Source organism: Perca fluviatilis, chromosome 3, assembly GCF_010015445.1.
Source record: "Perca fluviatilis chromosome 3, GENO_Pfluv_1.0, whole genome shotgun sequence".
NCBI lineage: Eukaryota > Metazoa > Chordata > Actinopteri > Perciformes > Percidae > Perca > Perca fluviatilis.
Window position 1 is genome coordinate 36855584 of NC_053114.1, and position 27988 is coordinate 36883571.

The window sequence follows — 27988 nt, forward strand, 5'->3', positions numbered from 1 at the left end:
TCAGACAGCAGCTTGTGTCTCCATCCAGAGAGGACCTGTAAATAATGCAGTGTTAAAGGTGGCAGCCAGGAGAGCAGGAGAGAATTACAGGGCGAACAGGTGGATAGACCCCCACCCGCACCCCTCCACCCTTCCACCCATACACCCACCCATGCACCTACCCCACCACGACACGCTGCCATGCCAAGTCTCACTGTCAACCTCACCATCCGCAGTCTTAACACCACAGGTGCTGAGCTCCAGCATGGCAGGCCCAGGGGGGCCGCCGGCCTTTCCTCTCGCCATACCACAAAGCAGTGATGGGCAATAAAAACACTTCACACCTTAAGTGAAAGATACGACTTTAAATATTTTACACACATTCTGCATATGCAATTTATCCACACCTGGCTCTTAGGAGCAACAACATCTGGTAGCTGTTGCTTTAGAGGCAATTAATTCTTCATCCAACCGGCCATGGTCCTCTCTGAAAATGTGGAGTAGGAGTTATGTGTTACTTAGATGAGTACAAATGTAAAGATTACAATGCAGTTTAGTAACATCAATACCCACTGGTGAAACAAAAATGTCAACTTTTGGCATTAATATTAATTTTGCAGCACCCAAAGACATCAGAAAGAATCAAAATGTGGATGTGTGTTGTTGGATGTTTATAAAAAAAATTTAAAATAAAAACATTTGAATACATGCTCTACATTTTAAAGATAATATGAAGGAAAACAATTGTCTTACTGTATCTAAAACATGTAATTAAATTTAGTTTATTAAATATGAAAGTATTTAAAACACAATAGGATTTTTTTAAATGCTGTTTCAGAACTAATAACACCTGGATGTCTGCAATCACTGATTTGAAAAAAGTCAGAGACAACAATGACAAGAGATAGGAATGTTGAATCCTGACAAGATTCAAGCCTAAGGTACTTATGCCTCTCGACTAATGAATTAAATAGATAGATAGGCTACGTGTCTGGCTGAGTTTAAATTTAGAGGGGCATGTGTCCACAGAGAGAAAACCGATCTGGGTAATGATGAAAAACAACTGTCTGGTGAAGCCTGAAGAAAAACTAAAAGAAAGATTTTAAGATAGCTTACAGTGACTGAGTAACTGCTGAGTTAATAATTTTGGCTATAAACATTTAGGTTGATTACACTACTTTGACTTCATCAAAAACTGACCTTTGAAGACAGTAAATAAAACTGGTTATCATGATGGAGTTAAAACAACACCTAAGTGGTATATTGAGTTAGGACTGATTGGCTTAAAACCGTTCATGCTCCACTCTTTTTCATCTTTAGTGCCGGAAATCACTGCTTTCCTGTTGTCTTAATGGCCTTAGACATTTACCTTCCTTCTGCACTGATAGGATTCCTTTGTTTATTGCTGTCTTTTCCCATGGGAATGAAAGTAGATTTGGAGTTCAGTGCTAACTGAGAACTGTCCTGCATTCTCATGCACTGTATCTAACAACGGGCAGACACCATACAGTTATTACCCTATGGGACGGTGTTTACTATGACCAAACTGCCACCAAGGCCTGTGTCCATGTCATGGATGTGAGAACCACGGCAATGCAATCTTGACACGCTTATAAAAGAACAAAACAGTCCTCTGTCAGTGAGAAAGAACAGGGAAGTCAAACATCTCTGTTTTGAGAGAATTTTACAGTTTAAGGTCAAGGGAGTAAAAGGGGGCTTGTTGTGGTGGGTATAAATGATTGAAACCTTCCACAGAATATAAGTCATAAAGTACTTCCTGTTGTTAGGGTTTGCCTACTGTTTAGGTGAATGGGGAGCCGAAACCCACTACAGGTGAGGCTAAACTACTGTATGTCCGTTTCCTGTTAGTTTGTGTGGAGGTGGGGTTGAGGTGTTAGATGGACACTGGTTGTGCTGGCTGTTTATCATAAACACAGCCTAGCCCAGAGAGGTCCATCTGCTTTGATTTTATTTAGTGATTCCCCCCAGGGGCCCTGAGCTGGAGTGAGAATAACAATACTCGAGCCCATCTGTTCCTGTAGAACCAGCCCCGGCTAAATTACCACACGCTACGAGCGGCTGGCATATGCTGTGGCATAAAGCTACAAGAGGGCATTGTGTGCCAGCTGTTCTGTTGACAAATACTTATCTGGCACTTCTGAAGTCAGCTTGCTAAGCTGGTTTCAAGTTTGACTAAAAACTAAACGGGGTAAGGTGTGGAATAGGGTTCCTGTGGGGGAGATGCATGTATAATACATGCCAATTTATCTCAGGGTATCGTTTCGTCAGAGATTGTCTGGGGAATTGGGTCACTGAATGTAGACTTAATCTGAACATATAGGCCAGATAGAGGACTAAAGCCAACCAAATGGTCAAAACAGACTATACTTATTGTAATCTTTCTCATCTTCCCGTAAGCATAACAAGCTGCGATCATATTGTTGTTGTATGTTTACAAGTCAGTGGATGATCACTGTGTCAGGCGCCTAAATTGGGCTTGATCATGGTAATCCTATCAGTAAAGAATCGGATCTTTGAAAGAGTGGATAACACAGACAAAATACACCAAAAAGCCAGGTTTTACAGGGATTTACTGCTACAGCCTACAGCAACTCCCAGGAAGAACTCTATAATAATAAAATGAATTCTAATAAATTATAAGCAAAACAAAGTGACATCTTCTTGGAAATGTAGAGCCACTGCTCCCACATGGTGCTGCGCCACTCTCAGGCCCCTAGAAAGCACCAGCAAGGCTAGCCATATAACTCCATTGTGTGTTGTCTGTTTATCACTGAGCTAAGATTACAACATACAACACATTGTTTCCTATGGTTCTTAATAGTGTAATAATGTGTGAGATTTTCACTTTAAGGACACTAAAACGCGAGTCTCGCAATAAAACATGAGACTTCATGGGTTTGTGCTATACTAACCACATGAAGCTACCAACATCAAATTATATTCTGGATAAATGTATAGCAACTACAGAAAGACTCAGTGGGGTTTCTTAGAGTTTTTCCGAGGTAAGTTTTAAGCACCCTGTTTTAGCAACATCAATAACAGAATCCAGGAGAAAAAAAAAACGTGTACAGTGCATTCTGTATATCAACTTGTTGGAGGGCAGTTATCTCAGCAGAAAATAACTTAATATCCAGTTAGAAATGCTACCTTGGGAGGTCTTCTGTTTTTTTCTCAAGTGTCTTTCAGTAGCCACGATTATCAGCAATCGAGCAGCTGTAAAGCTGCTGCAACTCCCTGCTTGTTAACTCACACAGTGCATTTACAGTCACAACAGCCAGACAACCAGTATGACAAAAAGTGTACATGATAAAGTTTAAAATTTCCCAATTCATCGCAATGTGTTGGTAGGTCAATAATGTACACTCATGTTTTAAAGAGTAACTTAAAGGGGCTGTAATTTAAATACTGAAAAAATTGGGATTGCCTCTACACACCGTTTCAAAATACGTGAAATACCTACGTTTTTTTTCATGGCCACATGCACTAACTTCATTCTCTGCTCAGGACGACATTCACAATATCTTTACATAGCAAATATTTGTTTTCTGCTATATTAATGCTCTGAATATCGAATACAGTCCCTTTTATAAAGGGCTAAAATCTCAGGTTGAATGTTAGAATGTGTTGCACCTCTGACCACACATAACAGTTATGTCATGATTTTCTGACACACCCTGGAGTACAATTCTACATGGCTTATAGCTGGTGTAAAAAAGGGAAATGTTAGTGAATGCCCTCATCTTTCCTTTCATGTGCTGCTGATTGTGACCCTTACAATTACTTGCTGAACTGAAATAGTAAGTTAATGTGAAAGCAATATTTTGCATGTAGAAACTGAGCATTCTGGCATTACACATAAAGAGAGTTTCTAAGTAACCTCCTCTCCATGGTGGCTTTCCACCCTCACTAGTGTCGCAGTACTGCGTGAGTGAAATACATTTATTAATTTCTCTCAACACCATAACACTTGCATAATTTTATTTCCTGGGATAAAATATTTGTGACTATATGCCTATCTTAAAACATACCAATCCACCGCCAACCCAACGCATCTGCAAAAGATTATCCTCAATCCCTGATGCTCACCTACACTGGCCGTGCAAAATATGCAAGATCGGTCATCACACCACTCAGAACCATGCCGTGTACCCTTCAAAATGGGCTTTATTTTGTTAACATTTACAGGAACATCACTGACATTAATTTTTCACCCGTTACATATGTCTATACTGTACAGATGCAACAGAATAAAATAAAATCAAGATCCCATCCTCTGTTCTGAGACTTCTCTCATAGAGAACAAGGCTCCAGTCAGTGACCAGCTTCAGCAGTGCAGAAAACGTTCACAAAACGTTCACACGGGAAGGTCCCCTGTCAGGATCCCTGGGACAGTGGAAACGACCACGGAGCAAAATGGAAGTTGTCAGCTGGAACCTAATTTATAAAAACGCCCTCACACACTTACTTTATACTCACAACTAAATCCATGATTAAGTTGTGATTTAGGAAAAATATATATAATGCTGATGCAAACATGTGCATTTCTTGACTTTGTTTATCCAATTTTGTGTGATATATAAAAACCAACTACTTTATAGCTCAGTCCATGACGGGTATGCTTTAGGTACTCTTTACAATTGGAATACAATGGAATCAAGGAAATTTTAAAAGGCAATATGAGTAGGATTTTCCTAAAAATCAATGGTTACACTAATACAAAAATAATCCCTCTCAATCATTCCTTATGACCCACTAGAAGTGTGTGGCGGTGTCTGTATCCGCACAGACCCTGCCCTCTGCCTTTTTTTTCCTTCTTCATTTTTCTGTGTGCGGGACGTTTCTGGGCGTACGCCTTTGGGCACTGGGTGTGTAGCCCCAAGCCCCAGCACGCAAGGTGTGAGGGCTGGACTCCACAACAAAAAATGGTGCCAGATTGTAAGCGCGCATCTAAGAGAACGCGACTAAAATGGTGGACACAGTGCCGAAAAAATAGAAAAATATAGCGAGGTGAAACGGCAATTGGACAAAGCTCAAACCAAAATGAAAGTGAATCTGGGGTTGGCCTTTCAGCCGCTGGCGAGCACTGAAGGAGAGGATAAGGAAGGAGAGCAGGGCGCGTGCTCTTCCGGTATCATTCAGTAGGGGCCAACATTGAATGTGGTTTAAAAACCGTAACGAACAAATCCTACTCATTCTGCCTTTACATTTTTAATAAAAATGTTTTTCTTTAAATACATATATATGGTGCCCCAAGGTTAGCAGCCTTGTTTTTTTACCCCCATTCATTACCCATCCTTTCTTTACTCTACACTGTTTAACATGTCACTATTAACATTCAGTAGTTGCTATGAGGTGGTGCAAACTACAATAACTCACTTCAATATATTGTGATAGAGAACAAGGAGTACCCAAAGCAGTATCATCAAACCCTGCTTTCATTTTCTTAAAAAGGGACGACATATGAGTTTGTAATAGGATTAGAATAAAATAAATAATAGTATTTGATCACAATTGTTTTGTTATCTGGTGCATGGCGGGAAACTTGCATTGCTTGTCACATCTTCATGGAAGGCAGCGAGAGTCAATACAGAGAAAAGGCTTTGTAAACACAATATAATTTAGATTTAGTCATCAACACAATGAGTCAGAGACTTAAAAAAATAAATTAAAAAAAACCCGCCACATGTGAAATTCTTCACATCATAGTCTCTTACTTTAAAGAAAACAGTCAGACATTTCCAGTATTTCACCTCATTGACCCTATGAATGCATGGAGTGCTCCACCAACCAGCTTTACAACAGGAGCCATTGTACTCCCTTCATGCATTTATCTGGCATCTACTCTGCATTAGCAATGCAGAGCGCTCTTTACAGCTACAGAGGAGAAGCACATTTGTATTCTGGAACACAAAACTCTGATGTCTCCCAACCAACAAATTAGCACTCACTGTGACTTCCAATGGGAGAAAAAAAAAGAAGAGCTAAACCTAAATGTTTCCTGATAGGTCCACTTTTGGATGGAGCAAAAGTGCAGCATTGGTTGAGTGTGCAGTAAAACATGAGACTTTTACAATGGCTACATCTGTTTCTGCAAAACATGTACTGTAAAGACATTTACACAGCGTGATGGGAAAATATGCAAACCGGTTCACAGAGAGCAGAATACTCTGGTCTTAATGCGACTGCACAGTAGGTTGACATCTATACTGTTGATGTTACTACCTGGAGAAATCTATGCTACTAAGAGATTTTACACAAGTTTTTAGAACCGTACACACAGGTTGGATGAGGATTTGCGCACTGCATTGCTTCCTTAATGTGGCGTTATGGAAAGCTCCCGTTTTTTACAGTGATTAAGAATAGCAGGACTCCTCTTTTCTTAAGGTAAATGAGGTGGGTCCTCCCACTAGCTCATCTTGTTTTTGTTGCAGATGTGTTGTCAGCCGCGGCGACGCGAACATGCCCTCCCACCCATCTTCTCCCCCTTCCTCCCCTGAACAGAGAGTGAATCGTCATCAGGCCTACCTTTGCTTCATCATCCACCACCCACGCTAGGCTGTGAGACAAAGGGAAGCTACATCGGACTACGTGAAGAACACAACAACAACTAATGCACAGTGCAAATAGGCTTCTCTTCCATCTCTCTAGCCTCCGGAGATGGGCAGGCATCGAGGAGAGGTGGGCTGGAGAGGGTTAACTCCGGACAGCACCCCTGCTGGCAGGCAGCCTTTCTTCTTTTAGTTTTTTTTTTTCATTTTTGGACTTTCTGGCAATCTCCTGCCCTTGGGGAGGGGGAGGTGGTGTGGCTGAGAGGCAAGGGTGGAGGGGTTGGGGAGAGGATTCTACTTGTACAGGCTCATGGTCGGGCTCTGGTACATGCACATGTAGGCATCGCACAGCAGGCGTCGGGCCTGGCCCTGGATGCTCTTGGGATCCAGGGTGTGCAGCTCCTCTGGGGTCATTTTCAGGTAGGCCTCCACCTCCGGACAGGGAGACACCTGGGGGATGTTGAAACCATTCTGCCCTCCTGCGAAGCCACATGCACGATCATTAGAAACAATTCTGACAATTCTGATAATCCACATCATATTCACAAATGATTATCAGTGTGAGGAATACTTGATGGCTAAGATTTAATGCAGCCAGTCAAATCCAACAGTCACCCAGAAGTTACCAATGGCAAATATAAAAAAAAAAAAAACTTTTAAATTAAACCTCTTTTTTCCAGCACTCGTGATGTTGTTTTTATGATAATTACGCACACACATTGTGGCCAAAAACAAAAAACAGCAATTAGAGGTAAAACTATTAGTCAATAGATAATATATATATAATAATAATAATAATAATAATAATAAGACATTGTTTATGCAAAAATACCTGCAGTAGTTTCAATATGAGTGAGTATGTGCTGCTGTTCTCTGTCTTGACATGACAGAAAAACACTGTCAGCATTTTCTGACATTTTACTGATCAAACAATCATTTATTAATTATAATTAAAAAAAAATGTAAGTGCAAATTAATTTAGAATGAAAATATTCTATAGCAGCCGTAATAGCAATTTCACCCAAGTCGGATTGGAGCTAAATTTACAGTAGTACTTAAGATAATAAATAGTCACACTGTACCTCAAAGTCTTACAGTGCAATACAAAATGTCAAACCATAACTTTGGTTCGAAATTCAAAAAGTTGTTGCATGAGACTATGAAAGTTTTCTGTAAGGTGATTAATTAGTTTACTGGGTTTGTGAGACCCTATAATACCGTCTGTGTCACTGCGCACTGTGAGGTTCTTTCAACAGTCTTACAAAAACAATTTCCTGTACATATCCTGGCTCTCATTTCAAGGATCAGTTTGATGTCATAACAAACGCAGCATCAAAAGGCCATGGCACTTACCATCACGGTCAGCCATGCTGTCGAAGAAGAGCCATGAGGAATCTGCAGTGCCGTACTTGACGAAGGCCACGTAGTGACTGGTTTCGATGCACAGCACGGCGAACAGCTCCATCCTCTGGCGGGGGAAACTGCCCTGCCGCCCCGTACCTTCTTGCAGCTCCTTGGGGACAGACAGTTTGCCGTGCCGATGGGCTTTCCTCCTCGGGTGGAGGTGGACCTAAATCAGTACAAGCAGGTACACGCCATCTTTACTGTGGCCTATATAAGTTGAACAAAATATGTTTTACGTGCTTTATATAACATATAGATTAGAGATCACAGAGAATAAAAGCTTTAAAGTACATTTGAGGATTCATACTGCCAGATGGGCTATTTTGATATAAATCTAACAATATTTCAGTAAATGCACTAAGTGTTGGCAAGTGAAATGGAGCGGACCATATGTTACAATCTACTGTAGAAGCCACTCTTCTGCAACATAACTTCTGCACTGGACAGTAGGATTCCTTTGGATTTGGCGCCACCAAATGGACGATCCTGAAACCCACACTTTACAACTTAGCTTTTGTTGAACTGGTGTTGCAGTAATGCCCTCTGTTGTTTACCTGTGTATTGCACTTTTCACAGAACTGTTTAATCTTGCCAGCCGTGATATCCCCGTCCTCGTAACAGTCTCGACACTCGTAGAGAGCCAAGCCTCCGCAGATTCGACATTCCCTTGGAGCTGGATAATAACAACACATTTATTCTGCATGACACACTGCACAAAGGTTCTTTAGCAGGTTTTGAAAAAAAGAAAAAAGCTTCCTTCATCTCAGTTGAGTAGCAGTGACAACTCAGTGGGATTTCATTACCAAATGCCATACAGCTCTGAAACACCATCGATTGGCAAGGACACATCACGCTTACACACTGGAAAAAATGATTAGCTACAACTCACTGTCTTCAAGAAGGTCTGTGATGTCTAACTCTAGTGAGGGGAAAATCTTGTTGAACATTTTGAAGTCCTTGCCAAAGCGGGGCATCTGGATGATAAGGCAGGAGGGAGCCTGGGGTCAGGAAAAACAGAGAAAGAGAAAAGTTACGTGGTCATCAACAAAGCAACATGGACGTATCAGCAAAGCTCAGTGCACACAGAAACTGAAATCAGAACATAATCTACACAGTGTACTTCCAACATTACAGAACTTAACGATTAAGTCTGTAAAAGTGAATAGAGACAAGTTTTTACATTATCTTGGGTAATTAAAAAGGTAAAAAAAAAAAATCGGCTCGTCCTCAGGACATGTGACTGTACATATGAACTTGTGTATGTTCTGCATTTCTTGTTTGAATTAATTGTCTGATCAGCAGTGAAAGCTGCTTTTGATCTAAAGCTTTTGATCTAGGAAGGGTCCTTTTCAGTATTGCTGTTGGCTTAGGATACACAGTCCTGTAATGTAGGCCCTCATTCCTGTACCTGTGGGGTCAGTAACGCTGGCGGACTGGTAGGAAGACAGGACATGGAAATAGACATGCTGTGTGAAACCTTTTCCTTTCTCCACAGCATTCTCACTACTCTACCCTCTGAATCACAGCTCGGACTGTAGATCACTGCATGGGCCATGACAGGTGACATTACATATGAAATCTTTCAGTCTTTCTTACCTAACAAGCATTTTGTTCTCCTCATCAACATTAAAACAACTTTAAAAAAGGGGTCTAATTTAATCTAAAACTATAAATACAGGGGGTAGCCAATACTCCCCCCGCTCTGGAGACGCTCAAAGTATCTAGGCAATGCAATAGCAGAACCTTGATTAATATTTCATCAGCGCTGCCTAGTTTGATAGATTGATTGCAGTTCACGAGCAATGACACTGTGTTACAGACTCCTCAGTGCTGATTGGTTATTAATATTCGGGCGTGGTGGAAACTTGCAAATGCCATTAGCAGCACTAGGAGGAGGCAGAGGAACATGATTTTCACAGATTATCTGTCTCATGTGCCAGTCAGTGTCAGGATAAAGTGACAGTTATAGCAAATATGACAACAATATATATATTTTTTTTATAAAAGTTACCTACTGAACCATGCAGTGCAACTGAAAAACCCAGGTATAAAAAATGTAAATCATTTCACCATGATGTAATTTTGTAGCACAACAAATTGTGAAAAAAAACTTGGGTAGTGTCTATATTTTAGGTAGCACTATTTATGATCAGACTTAGTTCAAATACTTACTGTCAAGTCAAGACAAAACATACCCCAATGCCACCAATCTTTCTACTCAACTCAAGCTCATTCACCTCTGCAAACTTTAGGTCGCTGTTGATGAAGGACCACTCCAGGAGCTGCTGGATGGTGGGAACTCCCACCTTGTCCTTCTTGTCCATGAAGATCTGGTAAAAGTAACAGTCCTGGACCTTCTGTCCTGCTGACCTGGAAAAAACACAATGTCTTGGTTCATGTATCTTTTTAAGTTTTATTCACATCCTCCTTTCTCAAGTGTAGTCTGTGCAGACATCAAAAGCACTTCCTGCAGTACCCGCAACTGATAATTATCTCACAGATTTGTCTTTAACACTTCTGGCCAATCTGTATGGAATTCAAACTATTTTATACCCAAGAGAATCCTTATGTAGCAGATATGGAATGAACCGGTTAGTTAAAGCTATAGTGCGTAGTTTCTTTCGCCCCCATGAAGAATTCTGACAACAACAACAACACTGTCGGCGCGTCCACATGATACAGCCTTGCGTGACCGCCCCCACCCCTCCTCCACGCAGTTGCTAGTAGCCAAAGGAGACACGGAGGATTAAAAAAAACATGAGAGATGGACTCTTCAGAAGAGGTAATTATCTTCACTTGAGCTTCTGTGCGGGAAAGTCACCGGACGACACAATCTTCTGAACATAGCCATACTGAGAAATACAGAGAGAGAGTTGTGTGGAGCTGATGGTCTTAATTAGCTTTGTAGCAACTCATTTGGCAACGGCTTGAATGTAACGGACATTCATTAATATCAAAAAGTTATGCACTAAAGCTGTAAGGATCTACACTATTTTTCCAAAATTTTTTTAAATAATTTGAGAAGTTTTCTAAGAAATGTTTCTATGAAATGGGCAAAAATAACCTAAATATATACCTTAGCTTACTACGACAATTGGGAATTTTTATTTTTCCTTTAAAAGCAGTTTAATGTCAAAAACAGGCAATTTAACTTGGCATTAACTGTTTGGGATATGATAAACACATTTTCTGTCAAATCTAAATCCTGTCCCTGATGAACTGTAAAGGCAGATTCAACGTTGCTCAAGTATTAATTTCTAAGCCAGGTACATGTTTCAGATTAGTCATGTTATATGTTGTGGTTTTACAACTCAGTGAGTCTGTCACTGCTTGGCTTTGCTATGAAATTGTGAACCTGGGTTTGGTTGCTCACTATAGAAATGACTATGGAAAAACTATTGCGATATAACACTATTGCACAGTAGACCGAATTCTGTCCGTCTGAATTGCAAAGATCATTAAACATGACTACAAAGGGAGTTTTCATAACGTGACCAAAAACACTCCTACAGTTAAACCACTTTGCCCACGCTGTCTGCCATTCAATCTCCAGCGTAAGCACTGCTGCAGAAGTGAAACTGTACATCTACATACTGCAGATTGTCTGGTATAGTTTTGTGGTTTAGCAGTGATATGTTTGGAAGCAGCGATAAGCAACGATATGTTCATTACGCCATGTCATACACATGGTTCGTGTATTATAAATTAATAACCGCATCACCAAACTATTTCAACCATGTCTGTCGCTCTGTAAAAAAAAAACATTGAGCTTAAATAATTTTTTGTGTATGTATGCACTAGATGTTTTTTTTTTTTCAAAATGGCAACTGGCCCTTACCTTAGCTTGAGCAATGGGTCCACCCTCAGTATGTGATGGAAAAGGATATTAAGGAACTCCTCAGGATCTGCAGTACAAGATGTGCTTAAATGAGTTGTGAACGTTCCTTTGTCAATGCTGCAATCCAGTGCAGATGCTGTTAAAACTGTGAAGTCCATAGCATTAATGTGTATGCTATGTTAAATAGTTGATTCCTTTTGTCTCTCGTGACTTGCAGCAGTGTTATAGTCACATCAAAATTCAGATTACCAATTACATATTCCATTACAAAGAAGGTGAAACAATCATCATGATACAGTCAAAGTCGTGACAAGTATTACTGTGAAAAAGTATGAGAAATTGTTGAAAGACCAACAGATAAATTGTTGAAAGACCAATAAATAAATTGTTGAAAGACCAATAAACAATTCATCTACCATCATACCTTTTTCTTCCGACGTAAACCCAGACGCAGCTTCTACTTTCTCCAGGATCCTCCTTAGCTTCATCACTTTAGTGGCACAAACATACCCATGTCTGGATGAAGAAGAGTGAGCAAGTTACAAGCAAGCTATACTCACATTTGGTTTTGTGACATCTGCCCTGCTAGTGAAATTTTGCATCTGATGTTACATTCAGGGTTGGATGATGAAGTAAATAATGCAACTTATAATATTCCAGATTGTGTTTTATGCATCTGAATTAAAATCATGTGCAAGCTCTAATTTAAAAGGGAAACTTGAGCATTCTAGTCTTGAACAGCTTTTGAATATTTATAATAAGGCTGTGCAATTAATTACGTTTTATAGTGATCATGATTTTGGCTCCAAGCAAAGAAAAGTAATTATTTTGCACATTAGGTTTTTCACATTAACTTCTTATTTTGTCTTGTGTTCTGAATGAGAAAAAAAAAAGTTTAAAACGGGAAAAGTACTAAGGGAAATTTCACAATTCAAAGTGTTTTCACTGTTGATTTGTTTCACTGTTTTTTTTTATTTCAATAATTGCAACATCTTTCCAAAAGTCAATGAGTTATCAAGTTAAATAATCGTGATTTGAATATTGACCAAAATGATAGTGATAATGACTTTTTCCATAATCGAGCAGTCCTAAGTTATAGCTTCCTATAAAAAAGAGAAATCTAACATGCATGCCTAAAGCAGGTGATGAGAACACTGAGTAAAAACCTACAACGTGGGTCATGAGTATGTCTGCAATAAACCACTCTGACTTACATGCGCAGGGGGTTGACTATCTCTGTGCGTAACAGCTCTTGGGTCTCTCTGTAATACTCCACATCGGTCTTTGAGCGTGGTCTCAGCAGAACCGTGTCCAGTACAGAGCTGAAGGAGAAAAGACTGCAGAGCAGAATGCACAACCGAGGGATTACAATTAATGTTAGTTTGTTTTATTAAATCTATATGAGATATACTGTATGACGATTTACCATGATCTTTTGCTGACACTAAAAAAACAGACATCATCCAAAAATATTATATATATAATATATAATGCAGCATGCTCAGTTCAATTTGTATTAATTGATAGTTGATTAAAAATACTTTCTACTTTTTAAACTTTCCCATAGAATCTAACTTTACTGTGTTTTTTTTATTATTTCTGGAAAGGTATAATTTAAAGCTAAAATTAAAAACACCAAACTGGTCGAAGCATCTTCAAAGCAATGGATTTCCTGTAGTTTGGTGAAGAAGTTTGGATTGACTGCTTTGTTCAATGGCCCTTTGGCAGTGTTGGCAGAAACAACCACTATCCACAGGCCTGCTCACAGGAGGAATACACCCTCCTGTTAGAGCCAGTGGGCAAAGTCAAAACAGTTTACTAATAAGCCTCTGCCTCTGGGCAGACACAGCACTGCTGGCTGAGGAAGCACCATATAGTCAAATCAATATGACTGAAGTCCAGAGACGTTAGAATACCATGGCATACACTGTAGCTGATAAAGTATTAACTTTTAGACGAAAGGAGTACTGACCAGAAGAGGGTTGAATCCAGGTAGCAGGAGTTGTAGTGGCCCTGGATGCCTTTCTTTTTTCCCACCATGACATCCAGACCATCATTCTCTGTGCGGGGAGGCGTGTTCTCGTGTACTACCTCACTTAGATAACCCCCAAATGCTGCATAAACAGACACAGTACAAGTGTAAGCTTTTGGGGACAGTAGTTAATTTGGTGCCTTTAATCCTCCCAATTGGTGCTACTGACTCACCGATGGAGTTGCATCGCTCTATGGGGTTGGAGGAGTGATGCAGGGACGGGAAGCGGGAGTCAGGCCGGCAGCACTTGAGCTTCACAAACAGGGCTTTTTTGGGGGGGCAGGTGAAGTACCGTGTACCTTTGAAGGTTCCGTCAGTGCAACCAGGGCACTCTTCCTCCTGGAAGAGAAGGTCAAGATCACATTATCCAACTACTGGTAGGTACTGCCTATAATGTAGGTGCAGTAAAAAAAAAAAAAAAAAGCATTGGCTTTCATATATATGTTGTTTTCTAAACGCGTTAGGTCATATTTAAAACTGCCTGTCAGATATTTTGTAAGTGACTTTGTTTACCAATTTTGTCAACAGTGATTGGCTGTTAAGTTACGAATATGCTGCATCTTACACAGATCTATTAACAGTGTCATGTGCATACAAACTGTGTTTATATAACATCTAGCTAGCGAAAACTAACGGTGTTGACAAGTTATAAACTGGGTACTTTGCTGTAGGCTACTATCTGCTGGTGCACTGAAATGTCATTAACAATATAAATATATATTCACTCCAGTACTATAATTAAACCACGCATGAAAGCGTGTGGCTCAGACAGTGCAGTAGTGTTGGCACTAGTGTGGGCTGTACATGCGATGGGAGAATGCACGGTGCGTGCACAGGGTTGTAATTTTACTGAATTCCTATTTAACGAGATGCTGGCAAATGATCAGTACATGATGGAAGAGCGCTGCTGAATGCAGTGCAGGTTACAATTCAATTAAATGAGCAAACTTGTAACTAAAACAAGCCACAATACCTAGTGTTGCTTTTTATGTGTATTTTCCCAACAAATAAGTCCACTATTAAAAAGGTATGATTTTTATATTAATACTTGCGCAAACATTTCCCAAATTTCCCGACCCTTTGCAACCCTTGTCATCAGCCAATCAGAATTAGCAGCAACAGCAGTTACCAACCGCAGTAGAAACGTTAAAACCTTAAAATGAATAACTGAGTGCAGGCTGGGGTTGGTGGATGTTGCATGTCAGGTAGTAATGCTTTGCAATCACTGGCCAGTGAATAGCAACCCACAACAGCCGTGGTAACTAAAAGAAATAGCTTAAACTGAATATAAATTCAGGCTGGAGTGGTGAGTGTTGCTAATAAGCTGATAATCAGCACTAATCACTTCATGTTTCTGCCTGAGTAAGAGCTTCCAGAAATGTGTTTATGTAACCTGTCATTATGTATCATAAGTTGAAAATAGCAACAAGGTACAACTCTACACAAAACAGAAAAAGAGTCAGATGGAATGACGAAGATAAGACAATTCTCACACAAGCACCATCTATCAAATGAAAAAAAATGAAAAAACATTGAAGATACACCAGTATCACAAGATAAGGTATGACATTGACATGGGTGTACTAATAACGTTTTTTAACGAACCATCTCCAGATATATCATTATATTGTTAGTCCCACCAATATTATCCAGTATCTCGGATTTCTTTCCCCATGTACTGACAACTAAATCCAAAATTGACATTGCCATGTTGCCTCACCAGTTCTAGCCCAGCCAAAGGCTCCAGCAGGCCAGGAGGCAGGCCCACCCAGCGGATGACACCACACAGAGGGGGGTTCTCCTTCACCTCCACCAGAGAGCCCACCTCCAGACCTGGCTGTCCTCGAGGAGGCGTCGAAGGCCGCGGCGAGGGAGGGGCAGCAGGTGACGGGGGCTCGGGCTGCTCTCCCATCACCGACTGGACAGAGAGGGAGAGAGGCCCATGGCTCATGCTGTCAATGGGCCCGGTCTTCCTGTTCAGGCTGAAGGGCAGAGAGTGGAACTTGTTGTCACTGGACAACGAGGCAGAGGGCGGGGCTCTGGAGGGCGGGGAGGACTGGTTGAAGTCAGGGGGCGTGTCAGTAAGTGACTTGGCGGGGTCCTCCCCAACTGTGGGAGAGAAACCAGAAACCAAAACTTAATGCCCCATTTTACACTTCACTGTAGAGATGTCAGTCTTTAAAGAGTAACTTAACACCAAGTGAAAAGAACTCCCCGTTTTACTGACAAGAAGAGAACTTCAGCCACTGGAGGTCAGCAAAGACAAGGTTTTCAGATGGTGTTGAATCACAGTTTTATAACTGAAGGAAGAAAGAAACCTGCACACTGGCAACGGGAGGCATTTTGCTTTAAAGAACTACTTCATTTTAAATAGTGAGAGACCACTGTTCTCATACATTTTTAGTATTTCTACCTAAACAATCTCAGCATTTTAGGGCATTTTCACATTTGAGCCAATTTGGGTTTGGCAAAGTAATATCCTATATGTCATATTTTTCATGCCATGGCAACAGTTCAGAAAAACAGACAGCTGCACTATATATGTTCAACTACAAGCAAAATTCTCAGAATTGTAACAGTATTTAAAAAGACATTTACTGGTTACCCATGTTGAAGAGACTGGTCTGCAGTTGAGATGGAATGTCTACTATATAATTTAGAAGAGCATACAAAAAATGTACTGTATCTGTGATAGGGTATGCTGTTGAGTGTATAGTGCTGAAAACATTGATCCACAGCTAACAAAGATTCTTACGTGTAAAAACTGTTGCTTATGAACCTCCTTAATTCCTGGAGTAACAAGCCACTGTCCAGACAGTTTTTAAGCTTAAGTGTGAAAATGCCCTTGGTTGAGAAGTGATGTCTGGTGTGCAGACTCCTCTTCCCATCTGATGGTGTTCAGCAGTGTGTTCCACTTTGCTTTGAGGATGACACACCGAAATAGCTATAAGCGCTTCATTCAATTTATGTGCAGTATGAAATGGACAATTTTCAGAGATGTCAGCCTTCTTGATAACTTAGTGAAGGCATGTTGTGCACAAATCACACAAAACTGTGTTTGTGGAAGGGGAGGGTCACTTTATCTAAGAATTCACCAAAGAAGAAATCCCTGTCGGCCATGACAGTTGAGTCAATACATGCACACTCTTTGCTAAAGCTAAAAACTGGAGAAATTTGTGATGCCCCTGGGAATCAATATCTGCCACTGCTCAAAAAATAACAGCTTTTTGAAGAGCTTTTTTGGATTCCAAGCCCTTGAAGCAAAATCTTAAAAGCAGATGACTGGAACTTTACACATCACCCTTTGCAGAAGTGAGAGGTTACTGAATTGGTGTTCTGTTAGCCATTAGCCATCATAATGTAACCATATTCTAGCCTGAGAGGTGCGTTTCTGCTTCTCGTCTGCGGTTGAAATCCATGTGTGAAATTACAAACATAATATGATTGGTTACAGTTCAGTGGCTGTTTACTGGCACTGTCAAAGATGCTACACAACAACCTCATCATCAACATTACGTGATAGATAGTGGAATGTTTTAACACAGAGTGTCATTATAATACGTTAATTAAAAGATACATTACAGATCAATATTTAAATTCTGATTCGTGATTATTCTCCAGCATCTCATGGCTCAATAAGGTCATCACAACATGTGTTGTCTCCCAGCAGGGCCTGCTTTTGGAAACCACATCAGAATGTTATACTTTTCTTTCTGAACTCTATCTTTCAGAAAGAGTGGTGCAAGGTTACTAGTACTGACTGAACCAGCATGACAGACAACATGAATTCTTGAATAAAGTGGCATCCACCTTTAAGCTTGTGTATCCGCACTTGAACTGTTCCCTCACTGAGACAACCATAGGGGTTTGGAGTCTAGCCTGATTACTTGATGACGGAAATGAAAGCACCATAACCAAAAAGGATACCCAAAATGTGGAAAGTGACCCTGAGGAAGATGCAAATGATTACACATTCACGGGATGAGTAAGCAGTTGTGAAACAGCACGTTAGCCATTTATAAGTGACTTCTCCCGATTCCTGCATTAGTATTGAAATACTTTTACAGGAACTCAAGTATTGTGTTTTGCGGTAGCAGGAGGCAACACCACAATCATTTTACAGTAATCATTTTGATGATAAGTACTATAAAATTCAGAGCCTGCCCGTGTTAGTGTTATTTGCCATGATACTGAGGTATGTAACCTCTTTTGCATATTGTTTTGCTTCTTATTTTTTGGTTGATTTGTGATGTCTCCAGGTTTTGATGAAAATCCATAGTTATGCATTCATTCACAATTAGAACATGACTCTTATCCAGAATGTGACCATAAACAGAAGAATGGGTTAATATCCAGAATGCTGTGAACACGGCCTCTACTAACTTAACTACAGGAGACATTACGATTCTTCACAACTGACATGTATTGGTGATGAAATGAGCAATGTAATTGTGTCCCCGAAAATGAAAATACAAAAACAATGGCACAATGTACTGACTGACTGAATCAGTCGGTCAGTCAGTCCTGACACTTAAAGGCTTTTACTAACAACTTGGCCTGCAAATAGTATTTGACACAAATGTTCAATCAATTCAAGTGCATCAGCAGCCAAAACAAGACAACAGCCAGTTAAGGAGTCATTTGCAGCACTGAGAATTATTAAAAGCCTTAGAGCGACACCGATTATTCCATGCAGGTGGAATATCACACTAAAATGGAGATGAAGGACGAGACTAGTGGAAAGGTCTTTATAGCAAGCTTCTGCAACAAACTACGGATTGTTGTTTTTCTGCAAACTATGTTTCTGGCGTGTTTATTTAATCCCAGTATACATAATTAGTGTACAACACATACACTACATATACTACACATAAATACAGTAATTATATTTTGTATGGAACTTCTTTTCTCCCACTTGTTAAAACAAAAAAAAGATTAATTGTATAACTTTTCATATACTCCGGATTTATTATGACTTAAGGACTCTTTTTATGATTATGGAGGTGCAATATTAGAATTCTGAGATACAAGCAGATCCACTATGATACTATAAAGTATTGTAGTTATCTATCTTACAGAATAACAACAAATGTGTCACTCCACACCAACTCGGAGAGATGCGTATTGATGTGCAACACCTCCGTTTTTATTTTATTATGTATTACACACCTTGAGAGGCTGACAAGCCAACGCACACAAATCTCCTACTTTGCATATGTTGTGAGCTTAATGTCAACTACATGTACAATAATCCCAGCTTTTCACTGGTATATATATAAAATGTACCTCTTCTATGAGCTACTGGAAAACATTTCCTGTTCACAGATCATATCAGTTATGTTGGTGGTATTTCTTGTATTAGCCAGCAGCTGACTACTGCTGTTTCAGCACCACAGCTCTGCTTAGCTTGTGCTGAAATTATATTAGGAATATCACTTACTAAGTCAACTACTGGACAAATAATATGCAGTAGATATCTCATAATTATGAGACACTACAATATGTCAAGATTATAAGTGCCTTTTAACTATACCTTATCCTAGATTTAAAATACAATACAGGATTAATGTGATGAGATATCATGAGAAACTCATCATTGTAACTTTTGTATGTCATTATTTTTTATGAGAAACCTTTAGTCATACGAGTTAAAAAATATTCACAAAATTCACTTGATCATTAAAAAATGATGTGCCATGTTTTTAGCAGGTGGGAGAAATAGGTTCTCATAACAATTTTACCAAATCCAACTATTGTATGCTTCTTTTAGAGGACACTCCTAGTTAGAACTCGGTGCCAGAGTATACAATATATGTCTTTTAGTCCAGGGGTGGCTCAGCGGGAATGGAACCCCTGATCCTGCCAATGTTGATAAATTAAAACTATACAGCACCAATAAAGGTTTGCCTCAGTGAAACCGATAAGTATGTAGCTTGTTGTAAACAGGAGCTTGCCGGGAAGATGGTTGACATCCCGTGAGTAACCGTGTTTTACCTTCATCAATGTACCATGTGCTTTTGGATTTGGACTGGGCTGGGGGATCAACAGAGCTGCCATTTAAAGTATAGTAAAATTCAGACTTGCTTCTACTGCCACACTGATGACCTAATCCTGTAAATAACACAAGTACATGAAAAAAACACAGAGATAAGCAAAATATGTGTGTGTGTGTGTGTGTGTGTGTGTGTGTGTGTGTGTGTGTGTGTGTGTGTGTGTGTGTGTGTGTGTGTGTGTGTGTGTGTGTGTGTGTGTGTGTGTGTGTGTGTGTGTGTGTGTGTCCGTCCTATTCTTCTCAACAGCAGACCAAGTGAGAAATAAAAGGGTAGAAAATCCTAGACAAAAAGTAAATTAATTTTCTTCATAAAAGAAACAGAAAATAAACAGAAAATACAAGCAATCAAAGACACTAACACATTCCATCCACATCAAATGAGAGAGTGTCTCATATTTTGTTCATAATGGAGTTAAGCATTATTATTATTATTATTATTATCTTTTAAAGGGACTTTCCAACAAAACTGTTTGATCTGTTGGTATTCTCAGCTTTGCTTGGCTAAAATCTTTCAACTTTGACCAAACTGTTTTGTTTTAAGAGTTCTCTAAAGCAATGAGAAGGATCATTAAAACTACAAAAGCAAATTCAAATTTTTGAAACCAGCAAAAATCTTCAGGACAAAAAGTGGTTCGACTGTTTTTTACACATGCAGAATCACAACCGGACAATTTGGATGGAATGCCCTTTTAAGAATTATCACCACACAAAGGGGCTGGTACGTCAGTTACATTAGGTTTGTATCATACAATAACAGCAGTGCAGTACCTTTGCTCTTTGGTTTGCTTTGGCCAGAGGACGACTTGTCACTGTTGGTGCCTCTGGGGGCAAAACTGTGCTTTTGCAGCCTTTGGTCCTGCATGGAATATTCTGTACAGCCCAGAAATACACCCACATTAGAGGCACAACACCCCCATCAGCCTATGCTAAACTACCATGCACCAAATGTATGTACTGTAGTTCGATAACCACAATTTTGATAAACACAATAAAATAGCCAATAAGAACTCTCAAGACTCTATTTTCTGTTTCCTTAGCTATAGGACACATACTTTTAATGTAGGATACTGAAGTTAGAACCCGGCCTGCAACATTAAGCCAATGGCAACAGGTGCATTGCGTAAGTTAAGTTTCAGACTAAAGATATTGTATTTAAAAGCACCATGAGCACAACATTGACCATACGTTTTTTTGTCTCTCACATAGTACACAGGCTGACAGAGGACGATTTTCACTGTCTAATATCACAAGCATGGCAAATTAGGAACAAATGTTTTTTTCGGGGTAAATTTGAAAGTTGCTCTACTTAGTGAAAACATATACTTCATGTAGCCTGTCTAAAGAGTGCAAAAAAAGGGTGATAAAGAGAAATGTCAAATTTGAATAATAAAGAATCTTAAATCTTCAAGATGTTCTAGATGCAAGTTTGAATAGTCAGAGAGGCAGCAGTAGCACACATACAAACAAATCAATATGCCAATGTGGAGAACAAAGACCCTGAGTATCTCACTTGACTTTCAAAAAAAAAGTGAGACATCAACACAAAAGGCCCTCTGTTCCCACTGCAAGCAAAACACAAACGCTCAGAGGGAGCTTAGCGCTGGTCCAAAAGAGGGACAGCTGAATGTTTTCGCAAAACACTGATGTTTCACGACATACGCATGGTCCAAAAACAGGGACAAATAAACACTTGGTGACTCACCTGGCATTACGTCACAGATGGGGACGAGTCGAGTGTGCTCCAAACTGGCAAAATTACACAGCAACTTCCCATCGAACACACCATCCCAGTCCCCGATAGGATTGTCCTGAAAGAGTTGGAGACATGAGAACCTTAGAACCCTGCCAGGCGTTCTTCATCTCTGAATAAAAGGTTCCACACGGGCTTCTTCTCCTAGTATCTTCTAAGTGATTAATAAGGTATTTTGTCTTATCGCTCTAATAATGATGCTTAGACTCGATCCTCTGTATTGTTATGATCCAAACTGCTCATCTCATCATCTTCTCCACCAAAAACAACGGATCTTCTAGCTCAAATCATTCCACCTGAATGCTCTACTTTCTCTGCAGGCACAACCACACTAGTCTTCTGCTTTAGTTTGGAATTCAGGACTATGCTCCAGCGGGATAATCCAAGACAAGTGTGAGGCTAGTGCCACTAGCGAGAGAAGGCAGGGCGAGGCTGGACGCAGAGTGAGGCAGAGCAGTGGGCTCTCCTCAGCTGCCTGCTGGCCCCTTGCCATGCTTTTGGGTCATACAGCACTAAGTCTTTACCTCACTCCCCGCGTGACTGCCTTGCCTTTGTGTGGGTGGCTCAGATGCACTGAGTGGGCTGCTGCTGCTGCTGCTGCTGCTAACGATCAGCAGTCAAATGCCTCAGTTATGTGTTTCAATCTCTCTATGACTACAATACCTCTCCCGCCTGACAACAGTAGTCATAGATACCAGCTACTGTGATCCCAGGCAACAAGACATGTTCCCTCAAGATACAGAGAAACGGTCATCAAAAAAAAAAAAAAACACAGGCAAGTCATGACTCTCATAGTTTGACTCTTGTGCATTAAAGCTGAAATGTGTCACTTTCTACACATTGCCGCCCTCTACTGAGGCGAGAACAGTTCACATGAGCAAACTACAACAAAGACGTCATTATAAACAGCATTTTACAATATGGGCGTAAGTTTCCCTTCCGGTGTGAACACACTTCATTTCCATTGTCAGCCAGTAAATTGTTGCCCAAAGCAATGACACTTAAGGGTAGAGCATGTCTACATTAAGCCGTGTGAAAGCTACATGCTGTTGTGCATGCTTTAGTGTACAAACATGAAAGTAGTATCAATATTGTCATCTAACTCTCAGCAGGAAAGCGAATAAGCATATTTCCCAAAATGCTGAACTTTTCTTTTGAGGGAATATTCATATTGTCAGGGAGAAAAATGCATTTGTCAATCATTTTCTTTATCAACTAACCTGTTGATTATGTTTTTATACATTCAGTTGTGGATAAAATACCTATTTAGAGAGCCTTACTTACCATATCAACTCCCACATAGTAGCCCAGGCTCTCATTTCCTGGCAGCAGGTCACAAAAAATGATGGTTCCTCTCTCTGGCCCGTCCCTGGTCTGCACCAGGACCCTGGAGTTGATCTCCAACGGAGGGAATTCCTGGTCCTCTTCCACCAGATTGACGTGGTCCACCTCAAGCTCGCCCAAGGCATCGTCGTCTTCATCCTCCCAGAGTTCAAGCTTGTCCAAGGCCACGAACACACCGCACTCATCCTCACAGCGGAAAAGCTGGCGGCCCTGGTAGGAGCCCTCCGTGAAGCCCTGGCCCCGGCCCTCCTCCTGGGAGACGGAAGTAAAGTAAGGATGATGAGACAAGTGTAGAGAGTGAGACAGAATAGGAGCAAGAGGGATGTGCAACTTATTGTCATATAAAGTAGGGCAGGTAGTGAGGCTGCTTGCTCAGCATTTCTTCACTGAAGGGAAGTCAACATCATAGAACTGTGAGAGCATATGATCAATTACTGCAGCAGGAATATGACTTGACTTACTGCCATGATAAATGCATAAAAAAAATAAATCTTTCTCTCAATCTCAGATTCTGGATGCTATCACAAAGCATACTGTAACATATTGTGCTTCCTTTTCTCACATGCAGGCTTTAGATATGAAGAAAAAACAGGATTCTATCTGAAGCTTATGTGCAAACTCTGAGGCGTTTATGTTGAGCTACAGTCTGAATGTTTGAGCTCCCTCAGCCCACTCAAGAAGACTCCAGCTGGAAAATAAAAAACAACGTTGTACTGGAATAAGCAACCCGATGTATTTTGTTACTTTCTGTAGGCTACATACAGTACAGAAAGAATGGCACGACTTCAAATAATCAGACTTAATCTTGAGATTAAAGGAATAGTTAACCCAAAAAGTAAAATGTTGCCATTATCTGCTCGCCATCGTGTCAGTCAAAACTTTGCTGAAACAGCTTTGTTTCAGCCTTCTGTAAATTAACATTTACTAGCCGGTCTCAATTATTAATGCTTAAGGAAAGGGCTGAAATTAACAATAAACTTGCAGAACATAACCCACTTATTATGAGGCTAAACAACTAAGTCAGAAAGTGAACACTTAACATCATTTAAAGTGCTCATATTATGCTTTTTGGTTTTTTCCCTTTCCTTTATTGTGTATATATCTTTTTGTGCATGTTATAGGTTTACAAAGTGAAAAAGCCCAAAGTCCACCCCAAAGGGACTTACCATCTCCAACAGAAAACACTGTTCACAAACTGTTCCAAACAGCTCTATTGTAGTCCAGCCTTTACTTCAGAGACAGACGTGTGTCACTTTGTAACACACGTTATAATGCTCGCCTAGCTGCTAGCATGGTACGCCCTTATAATCTGCTTCTGACTGGCTAGTTGTCCTTGCCTAGCTACTGCTCATGTGCGACTCCCAACAAAGATTGAACAGAAGTGAGATGCCTCACTCTGTAGCTAAAACAGCAAGCTCAACACATAGGCTGACAAGAGGAGCTGCAGCAATGTGCAGTACAAAAAATATGGTGTTTTTTGAAAATAAAACCATGTAAACCTATTCTGGTACAACATCTAAATACAATTACGAACCTGAAAATGATAATATGAGCACTTTAAAACTAATACGATACACAAGGTGCTGAGATGTCACATTCTCATAGCAAACGTGAATATTTAGCTTTTCATTCTGCCTGGGAAGCACTGCCTTGTGCTCTGTACAAACAGCTCTAAACGGTCATCAAAATAGCTTTACAAATGTCAGCAACATTTTTATTTGTTTCATGGCCCATTTCGTTATTTTCCGAATGTGCTACGAGTTGTATCTACTTAATTTCCAACACAGACTTAGTGTACAAACAGGTCGTGCACACAACTGTGCACGACCTGGATGAATAAATCTAGTTGTACTCATTGCATTTTTTCTCCTCTGTTATGCATGTATATACTAAAGTCCACTGAGCTTAAAATAGCAGACTCACACTCCGGCAAATGAATGGTGTTGCTCACAAAATTCCATACTGATGTCTTATTTATTAGCAACAGGAGTACAAACACTTAATTGCGTTGCATTTGCCATGATCACTTTCACTATTGAAGGCCATGGGTAGCAAAAAATGGTTGTTCCTCTGCTCCTAATAAATAAAGACAGCAGGGAGTGTGTGTTTTCATTTGCAGTCGGATGCAGCTTTAAGCTCTAGACATAATTTAGAAAAATTTTACTTGGGTCAGGCAAAATCACATGGTTTTAGAATGCTCTCAAGAACCATTTCCTGGCTGCATCTTTTGTATCGATGCACAAGCCACACAAACACAGGTTGCAAATGTTTAACTGGTTTAAAAAGTGAAGAGTCAGACATTTTTGACAGCTGGTTTGCAATGATTAGAATTCTGCCATTGAAAACTCTTGGTTTGGTTGCAATTCTGCTGTTCGTTCCACATCAGTACCTACTGTTGTCAAGCTGCGGTTCTAGTGCAAGTTGAAACTCATGTTCTTGTCCGTTTTTCTTTTTGTCGTGTTATTATGAGAGATATTAATATTTCTACAGCAGTAGAGCTCTCTGGCCCAATGATCACAGAGGAAACACAAAATAACTAATAAGACACACAAGTTCTCACCAGCAGCTCCACCCCAAACCAGATTCCAGAGAGGGCTCTGTCAGGAAGCAGCGAGCCCTTGAAGCGGACCACACCGAGCAGAGGTTCATCCCCTGACCGCAGCTGTACGCGCACCTTCGAACCACAGTCAATATCACGGACGCGCTCTAGCCGTGACTTGTTGCAGAGCAGTGCATACCGCTCTTCACAGTTGGTAATAGGAAACAACAGCTCAGCCAGTTTCTCATCCAGCTCCAAAACATCCCGCTCGTCTAGGCTCAGCACCACGTTGGTCTGGTCCAGGATGCGGAGACTTTTTTTACCCTTGCATGGGGGCAGTGTTCGCCCCAGGCTGTTGCGCTCCTGGCATGCCTGACCGAGACTGCCACGGGGGATTCTCAGGGTCTTCTGGGGAGGCTTCTCCACCGTACACTCCTTTATGACCATGTAGAAGCGCCAGTCCTCCCTGAAGCCCCCACTGGGCTTCTCCTGGCTCCACAGGGCAGAGCTCATGGCTGCATGCTAAGCAGGAGGTCCAACATCAAGGCAAGCTTGACCTGTGGTCTGTAGGAAGAAATAATGCATGACAATAGAAATTAGTTAGCTGATTATTGCTGTTTTATTAACAGATACCTGACCCAGTTTGCTTGTTGTGGTTTGTTGGGAGAAATCTGATCTCAGCTGTGTACTCTCCCCGTCTACCACACAGTCATTCCTGTGCAGTAACGTTACCCCTGATTTTTTAGCAGGACCTCGTGTGACATTACTCATACCTACTGATTTGATTATTCTAAACATAGATGTTGAGCAGACAGCTGACTTATTCTAAGATTTAGATACCAGACAATTGGATTTCCCCTGATGACACCTCAGCTATGATGATCAACCACTCAACACAGTCAAGAGCACGTTCTCACTACCGTTAACTTAACGTACATCAGTCATTTGTTTCAAGCATGACAGTAAGACGGACTTGGCTATTGTATTGCTGTTTTTTTTTTTTATAAATGGTGTAACGTCAGCGTAACAACATATTAACAGTAAGAAAGTAATTTCAACCTGACATGGGCTAGCACTGAATTGACATTTATTTACCGTGTTCATTGAGGTGACAACCACAAAACTGATTACAGTTTTGTTGATTCCAGTGCAGCATCACTGACAGCAGTATCATGACTGGTTTTCATAAACGTTTTCCCTGACAACCAGAGCAGCAGTGTGTCATCACCAGGCAAAAGCTGTCAGTGATAGGCCCTTTAACAGAGGGAAGTAACGTTAGCTAACGTACCGTCAGCTAAAAGGCACCAAATAGTAATGCACACATTCAATGTTAACGACATGGACGCCTTACCTGTGATACGCGTCTGTTCAGTTAGAGGCTACTGCCATTTCAAATGTCCATTTCAATTAGAAAGAGGCCTCTGAAAACAAGCTAGATTCCTCCCGTAATAACCTCTGATTAGCTAAATGGCTAGCTAATACCTGCGCCCTAACCAGCTAAGTATCACGCTAAAGTTAGCCTAGCGAGCTGAGCGACAGCAAGCAGGCTGGCAGAGGACTGCCACCCTCTACAGTGTGCTATCAGCATTTAGTTAAATCTGTTCTCCATGGGAAATACGTGAAATAATACAGTGTATCGCTACAGCTATGAAATATTTTATTTACAGGAGACGACCTCACGAAACTTAATGTATGACGTCATGCACTTCCTGACAGGCATTGGTCATTCGCTTCGTTTTCAAGCGCTGATTGGCTGTTTATTGTGTCTGTAACCAAGTCCCACTCTGTGGGGTTTTCCCATGAATGGCAGAACACATAGTTAGGTTGAAGTGGATCTTTCAGGCCAGATGATGCTGTATCTGTGGTGGAAGAAGTTTTAATATTGAATATTTGCTTAAATAAAAGATACAATTACTGAATTATAAAAAATAGGATAAGCACTCAAAATGTATTTATTAACTTAACAAAAACTAGAGAAGTATTATTATCAGCAACATGTATTTAGACTCAAAAGTAAAAGTGCTCATTATTCAGAATTGGCCCCGTTCAGAGTGTTATACATAATCTAATTTGTTATATATTATTGGATTATTATTAATGATGCATGACAATGTTGCCGCAGGTTGAAGTACATAACTATTTACCACCACTTTATACACTGTTGAGGTTAACACATTTGTGTCATATTTTATTAAATGATCATATGTTCGGAACTAGTAACTAGAGCTGTCAAGCTATAAATGTAGTGCAATAAAATATACAATATTTTCCCTTTGAAAATAGCATAAATTGAAAACTCAAGAAAAGTATACTAGTAGGCCTATCTAAAAACGGCACTTAAGTAATTTGAGTGAATTTGTGAATCAAGGCATCTTTCCACCATTGACTACAGGCAACCCATTTTCAGTAGACACAAACTGCTTGTACAAACTGTATTATTATTATTATTATTATTAGTAGTAGTAGTAGTAGTAGTAGTAG

At 40.3% G+C, this 27988-nt stretch overlaps 1 protein-coding gene across 4 annotated transcripts; it reads right to left on the reverse strand.

The window, feature by feature from the left end:
• Positions 1–3963: 3963 nt before the first annotated feature.
• cylda (cylindromatosis (turban tumor syndrome), a) lies at positions 3964–27212 on the reverse strand. Of its 4 annotated transcripts, none has more exons than XM_039795051.1 (17): positions 26859–27212; positions 25529–26071; positions 22909–23220; positions 21577–21682; positions 20643–20744; positions 19817–19933; positions 15543–15931; positions 13996–14161; positions 13763–13904; positions 13005–13127; positions 12215–12306; positions 11791–11857; positions 10190–10322; positions 8842–8950; positions 8507–8625; positions 7902–8118; positions 3964–7027 (listed from the first exon to the last, which is right to left on the reverse strand). In XM_039795051.1, exons 2-17 carry the CDS (start codon positions 26018–26020, stop codon positions 6843–6845), a joined length of 2871 nt encoding a protein of 956 aa, XP_039650985.1. In that variant the 5' UTR covers positions 26021–26071; positions 26859–27212; the 3' UTR covers positions 3964–6842. The 4 variants fall into 4 exon arrangements, with proteins under 4 accessions (XP_039650985.1, XP_039650986.1, XP_039650987.1 ...); XM_039795052.1 differs by lacking the exon at positions 26859–27212 and adding an exon at positions 26603–26728; XM_039795053.1 differs by lacking the exon at positions 19817–19933 and having other exon boundaries at positions 26859–27211.
• Between the last annotated feature and the right edge of the window lie 776 nt (positions 27213–27988).